The sequence below is a fragment of the Neophocaena asiaeorientalis genome, unplaced genomic scaffold (assembly GCF_003031525.2).
Source record: "Neophocaena asiaeorientalis asiaeorientalis breed wild unplaced genomic scaffold, Neophocaena_asiaeorientalis_V1.1 scaffold48, whole genome shotgun sequence".
NCBI lineage: Eukaryota > Metazoa > Chordata > Mammalia > Artiodactyla > Phocoenidae > Neophocaena > Neophocaena asiaeorientalis.
The window spans coordinates 1,305,797-1,319,722 of NW_020175526.1; the positions used below are offsets into that span (position 1 = coordinate 1,305,797).

The 13,926-nt window shown below is 29.7% G+C and overlaps 1 protein-coding gene across 1 annotated transcript in view; it reads left to right on the forward strand.

Moving 5' to 3' along the window:
* TECRL (trans-2,3-enoyl-CoA reductase like) overlaps positions 1-13,926 on the forward strand; it is a 94,852-nt gene that overhangs the window by 15,336 nt on the left and 65,590 nt on the right. The window contains exon 2 of the mRNA XM_024768971.1: positions 10,865-10,916. Within this exon, the coding sequence (XP_024624739.1) occupies positions 10,865-10,916 (52 nt within the window). The remainder of the gene's footprint in view (positions 1-10,864; positions 10,917-13,926) is intronic.

Sequence of the window (13,926 nt, forward strand, 5' to 3'; positions counted from 1 at the left end):
AGATCTTATGCAGTGTAAGATTTTGGTTATATTTTTTGTTACTGTTTTTTGTTTTGTGTTGTTTTGGTTTTTGCTGAAATTCAGTTTAACTGCATTGTGCATCTTTCAAAAGCAAATACTAGGTATCTTGAATATTAAGGTTAAATATTTATGGAGTCATGAATAGTTTCAGATTTATTATAAAACTAAACATGACATATTTCACAGTGGTACCATGTTAGTTTCACTTTTGCATATAGAATTAGATATTTGAGTGTATTTTTTTAAAGTTAATTGACATATCTCTTTAACATCGTCAGTAGAAAAAAGGCCAAAAATTAATTACACAACAGAGTTAACATTGCAGGTGATTTACAAACCTGATGTACAATTTAAAAAAGTAAACATCACCCTTCTGAATTTGTTTGTAATCTGTACAATGAAATGATTGAGCGATAAATTTCTTTTCCTTGTCCTCCTTACATGATTAATGTTTTTAATAGTTCTTTACCACTTGAGAGAAAATACTCAAAAACTTAGCAACTTAAAATAAAGGCCATTTATTTATCTCATTATTCTGTTATTTGGTGATTTAGCTTATAGTTGTTCAGCAGATCTGTTGATGTCTGCTGGGCTCAAGCCCGCTGTCAGGTAGCTGGGTGATTGATCTGGGAGTGAGCTCTAGGAAAGGGTGCAACAGGGCCCATGTGTCTGTCATCACCGGAGAAACTAACTCGGGCTTCTTTATATGAGGGTGTTGGCAGAAAGAATAGAAATACATGGCCTGTCGAGTCTTAGATTCATGACTTGCACAGCCTCACTTTCAACACATGCTTTTGGTTAAATCAAATCATAAGGCTAGCTTAAATATAACGTCCAGGGAAATAAACTCTAGTTCTTGATGGGAGGATCTGCAAAATATTGTGGCCAATTTTACAATCACCACAATAGTATAGAATAACGTATACTTTTATTAATAATAAATATTATATACATATGTACATATATACAAAACAGATTATAGATACTACTAATACTGAGCCCATTATTACTTATCACTTTCATTGCTATTTTCACTATATTTGAGCCTTTATTCAAAATATATTTCATGGCACTTATAATTGAAGTATTCATAAACATCACCTTTTCCATTTACAACTAAAAGCAAAGCAACTTTGGTAAATGTTCTTGTCATTGTCACTGCAAATCAATAAATAGAAAACAATTATGTTTTAAGCAATAATTTTTCAATGGACTATAAATGCTTACTTCTTCCAAGACTTTTTATTCTGATTATCATTAGGCAATTATATCACTTAAATATGGCCCTGAAACATTTTACAAACTGCAATTAAGAAAATTCAAACTAGATTTAAAATATATCACATGGACTTTTTATTTCCCCTTTATCTGCATTTATATTTTGATGAACAGTATTATTGATGTAGAATTTTTTTACTTATGGAAAAATCACCTTTTTCAAAGAAATGAATATAAATTAATTTGGATTATGCATAGATACATTAAGTCTTTTCCCTATGATTATGAAGCTGAATGATTAATCAATAGGTAGTAGAACATCATTCATTTGTTAACTATTTTCTTCATATAGTTAATTTTCATGTAACAATATGTGTGACTATTTGGAAAGGAATATGATTGTCATTCGATCACTACAGGGTTTTTTTTGTTTGTTTTTTTCTTTTTAACATAACAAAAGACACCTTTATTACGCTCATCACTTAGGAAGTTCCAAGGGTTTTAGGAGCCAGAAACAAGAGGAAGACAAAATATATATTTCTTAATATAAATCACAATTTCACACAAACCAAAAGAGTTTATAAGAACACATGAAATAATCCCCACTGCTACACACATACATTTTATACCTTCTTAGTGGCAATTTGACTGACATAAAGATCTACCTACTTCATGACATATAATATAAGAAGCAAAGCTAGATATAGACTAAACCTCATGACCAATGTTTGAGCCTCCTACATTACTTAGAAATTACCCAGATATCCAAAATTATACTTACCATTTATAGATTTTAAAGTTAACCAAGGATCTTGGGAATTATATATATAAGCTGACATATTACAAAAACTAATTAAACATTACTTAGAAATTACCCAGATATCCAAAATTATACTTACCATTCATACTAGATTTTAAAGTTAACTAAGGGCCTTGGGAATTATATTTAAGCTGACATATTACAGAACTTAATTATTGTTGCTATCAAAAAGTTTGTCAGAATTATACTTCGGTTTAAATAAACATAATTTTTTCTTACTATTTATTTTGTACATAGCAGTGTATCTATGTCAATCCCAATCTCCCAATTCATCACACCACCCCCACCACCCCCACCGCTTTCCGACCTTGGTGTCCATATGTTTGTTCTCTACATCTGTGTTCTATTTCTGCCCTGAAAATTGGTTCATCTGTATCATTTTTCTAGGTTCCACATATATGTGTTAATATACAATATTTGTTTTTCTCTTTCTGACATACGTCACTCTGTATGAGTCTCTAGATCCATCCACGTCTCTACAAATGACCCAATTTCATTCCTTTTTATGGCTGAGTAATATTCCATTGTATATATGTACCACTTCTTCTTTACCCATTTGTCTGTCAATGGGCATTTAAGTTTTTTCCATGTCCTGGCTAAGGTAAATGATGCTTTAATGACCATTGTGGTACATGACTGTTTTTGAACTATGGTTTTCGTAGGGTATATGCCCAGTAGTGGGATTGCTGGGTCATATGGTAATTCTATTTATAGATTTTTAAGGAACCTCCATGCTGTTCTCCATAGTGGCTGTATCAATTTACATTCCCACCAACAGTGCAAGAGGGTTCCCTTTTCTCCACACCCTCTCTAGCATTTATTTATTGTAGATTTTCTGATGATGCCCATTCTAACTGGTTTGAGATGATACCTAATTGTAGTTTTGAATTGCATTTCTCTAATAATTAGTGATGTTGAGCAGATTTTCATGAGCTTCTTGGCCATCTGTATGTCTTTTTTGGAGAAATGTCTATTTACATCTTCTGCCTATTTTTTGATTGGGTTGTTTTTTTTTTAATATTGAGCTGCATGAGCTATTTATATATTTTGGAGATTAATCCTTTGTTTATTGATTTGTTTGCAAATATTTTCTCCCATTCTGAGGGTTATCTTTTCGTCTTGTTTGCAGTTTCCTTTGTTCATAAGAGCTTTTTTAAGTTTTATTAGATCCCATTTGGTTATTTTTGTTTTTATTCCATTACTCTAGGAGGTGGATCAAAAAAGCTCTTGCTGTGATTTATGTCAAAGAGTGTTCTTCCTATGTTTTCCTATAAGAGTTGTATAGTGTCCAGTCTTACATTTAGGGCTTTAATCCATTTTGAGTTTATTTTTGTGTATGGTGTTAGGGAGTGTTCTAGTTTCATTCTTTTACATGTAGCTGTCCAGTTTTCCCAACACCATTTATTGAAGAGACTGTCTTTTCTCCATTGTATATCCTTGCCTCCTTTGTCATAGATTAGTTGACCATAGGTGCATAGGTTTATCTCTGAGCTTTCTATCCTGTTCCATTGATCTATATTTCTGTTTCTGTGCCAGTACCATATTGTCTTGATTACTGTAGCACTGTAGTATAGTTTGAAGTCAGGGAGTCTGATTCCTCCAGTTCCGTTTTTTTTCCCTCAAGACTGCTTTGGCTATTTGGGGTCTTTTGTGTCTCCATACAAATTTTAAGATATTTTGTTCTAGTTCTGTAAAGAATGCCACTGGTAATTTGATAGGGATTGCATTGAATCTGTAGATTGCTTTGGGTAGTATAGTCATTTTCAAAATATTGACTCTTCCAATCCAAGAAAATGGTGTATCTCTCCATCTGTTTGTGTCATCTTTGATTTCTTTCATCAGTGTCTTATACTTTTCTGAGTACAAGTCTTTTACCTCCTTAGGTAGGTTTATTCCTGGGTATTTTATTCTTTTTGTTGTAATGGTTAATGGGAGTGTTTCCTTAATTTCTCTTTCAGATTTTTCATCATGAGTGTATAGGAATGCAAGAGGTTTCTGTGCATTAATTTTGTATTCTGCAACTTTACCGAATTCATTGATTAGCTCTACTAGTTTTCTGGTGACATTTAGAATTTTCTATGTATAGTATCATGTCATCCAGAAACAAGAAAGGACACTACATAATGATCAAGGGATCAATCCAAGAAGAAGATATAACAATTATAAATATATATGCACCCATAATAGGATCACCTCAATACATAAGGCAACTACCAACAGCTATAAAAGAGGAAATCAACAGTAACACAGTAACAGTGACGGACTTTAACACCTCACTTACGCCAATGGACGGATCATCCAGACAGAAAATTAATAAGGAAACACAAGCTTTAAATGACTAAATAGACCAGATAGATTTAATTGATATTTATAGGACATTCCATCCAAAAACAGCAGATCACACTTTCTTCTCAAGTGCACACGAAACATTCTCCAGGATAGATTACATCCTGGGTCACAAATCAAACCTTGGTAAATGTAAGAAAACTGAAATCATATCAAGCATCTCTTCTGACCACAACGCTATGAAATTAGAAACCAATTACAGGGGAAAAAATGTAAAAAACACAAAAACGCGGAGACTAAATACATTGCTAAATAACCAAGAGATCACTGAAGAAATCAAAGAGGAAATAAAAAATACCTAGAGACAAATTACAATGAAAACACAATGATCCAAAATCTATGGGATGCAGCAAAAGCAGTTCTAAGAGGGAAGTTTATAGCTATACATGCTTACATCAAGAAACAAGAAAAATCTCAAATGAACACTCTAACCTTACACGTAAAGGAACTAGAGAAAGAAGAACAAACAAAACCCAAAGTTATAGAAGGAAAGAATTCATAAAGATCACAGCTGAAATAAATGAAATAGAAACAAAGAAAACAGTAGGGAAGATCAATAAAACTAAAAGCTGGTTCTTTGAGAAGATAAACAAAATTGGTAATCCTTTAGCCAGACTCATCAAGAAAAAGAGGGAGAGGACTCCAATCAATAAAATTAGAAATGAAAAAGGAGACATTACAACGGACACCACAGAAATACAAAGCATCATAAAAGACTACTACAAACAATTCTATGCCAATAAAATGGACAACTTGGAAGAAATGGACAAATTCTTAGAAAGGTATAACCTTCCAAGACTGAACCAGGAAGAAACAGAAAATATGAACAGACCAATCACAAGTAATGAAATTGAAGCTGTGATTAAAAATCTTCCAACAAACAAAAGTCCAGGACCAAATGACTTCAAAGGCAAATTCTATCAAACCCTTTGAGAAGGGCTAACACCCATCCCTCTCAAACTCTTCCAAAAAATTGCAGAGGGAGGAACCCTCCCGAATTCATTCTATGAGGCCACATCACCCTGATACCAAAACCAGACAAAGATACTACAAAAAAAGAAAATTACAGACCAATATCACTGATGAATATAGATGCAAAAATCCTCAACAAAATACTCGCAAACAGAATCCAACAACCATGAAAAGGATCATACACGATCACCATGATCAAGTGGGATTTATCCGAGGGATGCAAGGATTCTTCAGCGTACACAACTCAATCAATGTGATACACCATATTAAGAAATTGAAGAATAAAAACCATATGATCATCTCAATAGATGCAGAAAAAGTATTTTGGCAAAATTCAACACCAATTTATGATAAAAACTCTCCAGAAAGTGGGCATAGAGGGAACCTACGTCAACATAATAAAGGCTATATATGACAAACCCACAGCAAACATCATCCTCAGTGGTGAAAAACTGAAAGCATTTCCTGTAAGATCAGGAACAAGACAAGGATGTCCACTCTTGCCACTCTAATTTAACATAATTTTGGAAGTCCTAGTCACGGCAATCAGAGAAGAAAAAGAAATAAAAGGAATACAATTGGAAGAGAAAAAGTAAAACTTATCATAGTGTTTTTGACAGATTGTTTTCTTAATGATTACTTATTAGTTTGCCCATAGGTAACACTATTTTATTTGAAATAGTCCTTCAGTATTTATACAGAAACCACTTCATTTAAATAGGATTTGAGCTTCCTTATTTCAGTAATATCATGTTTTAATATCATGTATTAAGTCTAAACTTTCCTGAATGCAAGGATTATTTTCTTGACCTCACAAACCTGCAATAGGAAAGCATAATCAAAGTCATCTAAGAAGTAATCATACACATTAATTTCACCAGACTTTATTTTATTCTTAAATATATGCTTTTAATTCTGTGGTCTTCATGATCCTCTCTAGTCCTAAAATATTCTCGCCTAGTTTATAAATCATACATCCTAAAAAATATTCCAGAAAGACCATTCACCATGGAAAATTGTGTGTTCTATAAACCAGAATTATTTTCTACTTTAATAAAACATATTTCTTTTTTTTCTTTATTTTGATAGGGTATCAAACTCTAGTTGCAATGTTAAATTTTCTTTCATGTTTTCCATATGTTAGAATTTCAAGTTATAAGACAGAAAACAAGTGTATAGAAATAACCATTTATTCAATACATATTATATAAAGACTACCATTTTCATATTGAATAGAAATGAAATGGCTTTGCAATAAACACTATAAATAAACATTCTAGTCACTAAAGGACATTTAATTTTATTGAAGGATTATAAAAATTAAATATTAGTTTTAGAGTGGTTACTGAGATTTTCTTTATGTCTGCAATGTTGAACAAAAATTACATATAATAAAATCAGATATTCAGTCATATTTTTCACCATATTTTCCCTCTACTCATATTTATAATATTTATATGATATATATGTATATGTAATAAGAAAATAAATAATATCTAGGCTATACTCCTAAATAAAATTTATATTTACACATAATTTACTGGGGAGTAAAGTATTTATTTAAAAGCTTATTATTCAAGGTAGTGGGAAGCAGCTGCATAGCACAGGGAGATCAGATCTGTGCTTTGTGACAACCTAGAGGGGTGGGATAGGAAGGGTAGGAGGCAGATGCAAGAGGGAGGGGATATGGGGATATATATATATACATAAAGCTGATTCACTTTGTTATACAGAAGAAACTAACACAACATTGTAAAGCAACTATACTCCAATAAAGATGTTTTAAAAATTAAATAAATAAAATAAAATCAATATCATCAGGGTAATGTTATATTAAAACAATGTGCAAATAGATTTTTTCCAGTTATGAAACTTTAGGATAATAATAAAGTGTCTTTTGTTTTTTATTTTAAAAAAAGCATATTATTTCAGAAGAATATATTTTTGAAAATTTCTATGGTAAAAATTATAAAGAATTTATTAATGTTTATTTTCTTTTTGAATTAAAAATGAGTTGACTAAATGTGTTATTGCAACATAAAAAGAACCATTTGTTATGATACTAAAAATTGAAAAATATGTGTATATATGTACATATATTATTTTGATATAACAAAAACTCATTTTAAATAATCCAGTGTAGTATATAAAGAAATAAAATTGATAGGCTAAAAAACAATTATCTAATTTCTTAAATAGTAAATGAAATCCAGTTAAATTTAAAATGTTTAAACCTTATTAAAACTGATATTTCTGCATATCTATAGTATCATGTCACTTTCATTCATAGCAAAAATTCTTGATATTCTATAAAATATCAAACATGTTCTGAATTTATAAGAATGTTTTCATATAGATTGCTTATTTGTATCTTAGTTATAATCTGAAGGTTATTCACTAGTAAAATAATATATTTTTACTCAGAAAACTTCCTGTCCATTCTGAGTAATGTATATGCAACTATATATTCTATGTGTCTTTTTAGTTTATGTATACTATACAGTCTCTCTGTGTCTTTAGTAAACACATTTTTTTTACAAAGTTCATTAACAAGTTTTGGTTTGCACTTTGCAATTACTCTGTCAAACAAATTTCAAGTTGTTATTTTTCCTTACTATTTAATGTTCATTTCTCTAAGCAGGATAAACAGTATTCTGGAGATATCTGTTCATTTTAAGGAGTTCCTGAGAAAGTGGCTAAAATATAGTTTTAAAAATTAGTAATAGTGCAAAAAAAAAGTTTTTTGTGAAATACTGCAGTATCTTCACAGGGGTAAATTCAAGCAAATCCTAAATTTCACTTGAATGTGAAAAGCTTTATCTAAGTCCATCAACTTAAGTGTTGAATAAAGTAATGATGACCCAAAATTCAACTACGATCAGTTGAAATTCAGAGGTAAATTTCTGTTTCAAACATCATTTACCTTGTGTACTTAACATTTTAAGATTAATTTTCTCTAATTAGAAGGAAACATTAATGAAAAGAATTTCAGGATTTCAGATGACGGAATACTTATTTCTTCCATCTGCACAATTAATGGTGATATATAAAAGTGAATACATTATTGTAATGATAGTTTGTCCTTTTTAAGAGGTAAAACTGGCTAAAAAGTAGAAGTTATTACGAATAAACTTCTTGATGAAGCTACAGAGTCATCAATTTAGTAATCAGAAAGTCCTATATGCTCTGTTAATTATCACCTTTTCCTCTTTTTGTGTTCTGAGTACAGCTAAAGTACTGAAAGAGTTGATCAAGCATAGTCTTGTGGCTAATTGAGCAACGCTGTCTGAATCATTTAATGGTTAATTATATTCTTTTCTGCTGTATTTGACTAAAATTGCTCCAGAAAGGTCAGTTCTCAAAGATTTATGCAAAATCAACATTTTAACAAGTGAAAGTCCAATGTAATTTAAAAAAATTAAAAAAAAAAAATTAAAACTTTGTGAGAAAGCTTTTAATAACAACCCACTTCCCACATGTAGGTATTTTCAGGAGAACATAATCTTAGTCTTGAAAGTTTGTAAATTGAGGAAAAAATATCCATATATAAATTAGAATATTGTCATTTAATGTATGCTGGTTTGGGAAAAAAACATACAGCTTTTCGATAGCAATCTACTTGTGAAACACTTCATATCAGATCAAGGAGCTTCTGTTTTCATGTGACTTTTCATTCACAGCTTTATTTTTGACTTCAACAAAAGTGACTTAACACTTCCTTATATGCTATGTGGTGTGCTACATGTTGAGACACTAACTGCAATACACCAGATCATTGTTTTCAAGGACCTGATAGATTGTTGGAACCGCCAGCACATAAGCACAAGATTATGTACTCTCATAAAGCAGAAGCTAAGCATATAGCAAATCCTAACAGAGGAGTTGTTAATTATGAAAATTATTATTTTTTTAAAATTAGATGGCCCTTGAAAAGACTGATGGACCAGTATTTGCTACTGTAGGTATAGCACGTAGATTTTAGGCATCTCTGTCAGAGGACACAACTTATAATAGTGCTTCGTGATTAAGTAACAGTGAGATAAAGCAATGAACATTGTTAAAACAAATCATCCCCTTTTAAAAATATAATTCAAATATCAAATGCAATAATCAAAATTAAAATGAAATATGACATGTTCAAGCAAATAAATATATATTACCCTCTCTAAAAACTTTTTCAAATATTTCCTAACATATTCCAGAAAAGGACAATGCTATGAACAATTTAAAATTTCATAGTAACAGAATAATTTAGGGTTCTTTTAAGCATAACATAACTGGAAATTAATATCATTTTTCAGTGCCCAAATCTTAGAACTTTCTTGTTAGTAAACTATATAAATAGAAAAAATAAAAAAAAATATTCTGAATAGTATATCACACACTTGGTTATGGGAGGCAGTGGAATATAGTAAAAGAAATGTATTCATCATCATGCTTTTGATATATAATACAATATTAAATATAATATAATAATGTTAATAAGAACTGCCTGGAGTATTATTATGTGGCATCCCTTTATGCACTTTTTTTTCATTTTGTCCTCCAAAATAGACATAAGAAGATTTTTAGTGTAGCAAAAAATAAAATAATGTATGCAATATTCTATACATGTTTAGAGAAAGGAAATAAATTTGACTTGTATGATCATGAAAATGTCTTTGATGTAGACTTTGAAGGATTGTTGGGTTTTTCATAAGCCAGTGAAGAATCAGAGGCAGAGGGGAATTTCAGTTGGCAAGTTTGATATGAACAAAATCAGAAAGTCAAAAAGTATTGTGATGGCTTGAGGTGTTTGGATAAAACTCTTATCATGAATTTTCCTATTTAGATGAAGAAATATTTCTCCCTTATGCACTTTTCTAACATAAGAAAGAGGTAATTTTAGTAGATTAGGATCAAATAACAATAATATACTTAAAGATTCCAAACAAAAAGGTATCTAACATAGATTTTTGATGGACCTATTATATTTTTGGATGGAAGTTTTAAAAACATAACTAACTACAGGGTTTAGATAGGATATATATATTTTTTCTTATAATATTTTGAAGTAAACATTTCCCTCTTTTGTCCATGTAAATCAATTTTATATCCCTGGCCTCCTCTGATAAACTCTTTTACTATATATTTTTTCTCTTTTTGCATTTACTCATACTTTTAATTGATAGTCTCATAAATTTGGAAACCAGAAATTTAATATTATGGGCAGAGAAAATTCAAAAGTATATTTTGAGATAAAAATCTGGATGAACTCACATGATTATACTATTATTATTATATACAAATAGAAAACTTTGGAAAAAGCTATACTGATGAAAATTTTCAAGGTTGTCAAAGCAGTAGTGCCTAAAGAGCTAAACAAAACAAGCTGGCTATTTTGTACTTATTTTACATTTTGAATATATTAAATTATGTTTTCTTCTTAAACAAATATGTAGCAAACAAATGAACACTTTTTCCTTATAATTCTATTTTATTTTTCAGGTGACACAAAAATCTACTATTCATGACGTGAAACAAAAATTTCACAAAGCATGTAAGTTTTATACACAATTTTGAATTTATATTACAGTCTTTTTTTCTCAAATTGCTTAAGATTTACCTGTAAGAATAAGTTCAATATTACGATGGAAAGAGTGTGTGGAAATCATATTTTTACATGGAACTCAGAAATATTCTATTCTATTCTATACACTTCTTCATTGTGAACATTTTCATATCTAACTTTCTAATTCACATTTTAACCTTCAACACTCTTTCAGTTTTTTATTTGAACTTTTTTCATACCAAACAAGAAACTTCCTATATGTGAAAGGCATTAATCAATATAAGATATTTCTTTACATTTAAGCAAATATAGAGCAAAAATTTTACTTCAGTATTTATACTGGTCAATTATCTTCCACATAGAAATTCTTTAAACAATGCATTTAAATTGTTATTTAATTTTATTAATAGCTAGATTTAAGAGATCTCATTAAGAGGTCTGCTGTTACTATTTATCGGGAAATAATTATATGAGATTTCTTTTATTTTTACAACTTTTCAATTAGTTTAGCTATAATTGTTAACATAGTGGTAATGTCTATAATTATTAGGTAACAATTTTTAAGTAACTAAATTTTTAGAGCAGTTTTAGATTCACAGAAAAATTATGCAGAAAATACAGAGTTCCCATATACACCTGCCCCACAGGGGTACAGCATTCTCCACCACAAACATACAGAGTCTTACATTTTTACACCCCCAAACTTACATTGGCACATCATAATTACCCAAAGTTCACAGTTTACATTAGGATTCATTTTTGGTGTTGTAAAGTCTGTGGATTTTGCTAAGGAGCATTTTCAATACTTTTGGATTTAGTTGAAAAACATTTCTTTTCTGAAAATAGTTAAAGCTCACAATTTAATACATCAAATTGGTTAACAATACTTGAGAGTAAAATTGGTAGAACTGTTTTATTATTTTCATTATTTTCTTTCAGGAAAAATGTAGACTATTTGCTGAATACTTTTTGTGATATGACATTATGTTAGGCATAATGAATAATCAAATGAAGATAGAAGACATTAGCCTTCAAAAAATTGCTCATGAAGAAGATTTTATATATATATATATATAATATAAAAATAAAACCCAAGTAGTCAATGTATATAAAATTTATAAATATTTGGGGAAAGCTCTCTTTAGAATTTTTAATAGGAACATAAAGCAGATACAGGATGAAATAGAATTATTTGAAATATGCTTAGCCAGTTTAAAATTCTTGAGGCAGGTGAGTTTTGATATTTTGCCATAAAGACATGTAAGATTTGGATATGCAGAAGAGAACCAGAAATGCATTATAGTAGAGAAAAAAGAATGAAACAAGTGAAGTGCAGAGATCTGTTGTGGATTACTTCTCTAACTCTTAGCTTGGTAATTAAATTCTCTGTATATTTATGCCAATATTTTCTAAATTATTGAAAACTCATAATTTCTACCTTAGTACATATGTGAAAGATGTTACCCTGGTTATTTCAAGTATTTCCAGTTTATTTACATTCTAAATGCATTTGTTTTTTTAAGCTAGCAATTGAATTTCCATCCTTTGAAAGACTTAGTAATTTTATCTAGTAAAGTTTCAGAAAGTTTAGATTGTAGTAATAAGTGCGAAGACATTTTAAAAAGACTTTTTTGCTATAAAGCAGAAAGATACAACAAAATTATTTCATTTAAGTTAATAATGACAATGTAAGAATATATTATTTCTATCACTGTCTGGAAACAAGGAAGTTAATCAAAAGCTAATGTATGTTTAGAAAGAATGTGCAGTCACCTTGATGTGTGATATTATATTATTTTTATGTTAGTTTGTATCTACATATAGACATAATTATACGGTGACTTAAAATTTTAGAACCAGATCTACATTTATGTGGTCTAGAGCCTTTTCTAGTAATTAGGAAAGTGAGGTGTAATAGCTTGTGAAAAATCCTAGTAACATCCAGTTTCAGAACCGGACAGTTGAAAATATGATGATAATATGGTTAGTTTTAATACCTGTATCAAGACTTAAGGATTTCTTGACCCCGATTATTTTATTCACTTTTTGAAGCACAGTTCTAAACTTTATCAGCTTTAAATAAATTGTAACTTTTTCTACTTTTTCAAAATTACCTTTACTTTAAAAGTATACCCATCACTTAAAGAAAAATAATATTCAGAAGATCTTGTATTTATTATAGTGTATTGCAAAGACGTATTGGTCTTCAGGTTTTACAAAGTACAGAAACACAAAAACATGTTTTTCTGTATCACATTACAGAGAAATATCTAGAAGTGAATTAAATTGGACATTATGCTTAATGCATTTGCCAAATGGTGAAAAGAAATTAAAAAATATTGCTAAATCTAACAATATATGACTGTATATATAATGGTAAAAAAAAATTGTGTTGATTGCCTTAATATTTCATGTTTTTAGCATATTTTAAGATTGACCAATATTGAATACTTTATTCAAATTCATAACTTATTTTAACATAAAAATATATATTATATATGTAGTTTTATATCTACAGTTGTTTTATAACTACAGTTTTGTAACAGTAAGGTTTTTACAGTTACTTCTTTACTTTTTGACACCAAATCATTTTTGATTAAGATGTTTTGGATGATGTTTATTTTTAGGCTCTGGAGGTATAATAGGAATTGTTAATCTTGTAAAGAAAAGAAAAAAAAAAAAAATATATATATAACTCTTATCAGAAGACTAGGTTTCCTGAGGGGAAAATTCTCTCTACATGTCATTTATCTCTATCCTTTCTTCTCTTAGGTGTTCTGACTAAACTTGATTTCTTGTCTTCCTCCTATTTCTCTGACTTGTGTTAGTGTAACACTTTTCTTAGCTCTATTTTAGAACTTTCTTTACTGTGATTTTTCTTGTCCTATAAAATGACTACCATATGCTCTTCTAAGGCTCATAATTTTTCAGTTCTGCTTTGTTATGAGTCATATTTTAGATTACCTTGGTGACATCATAACAATCAGACATGTGAAGA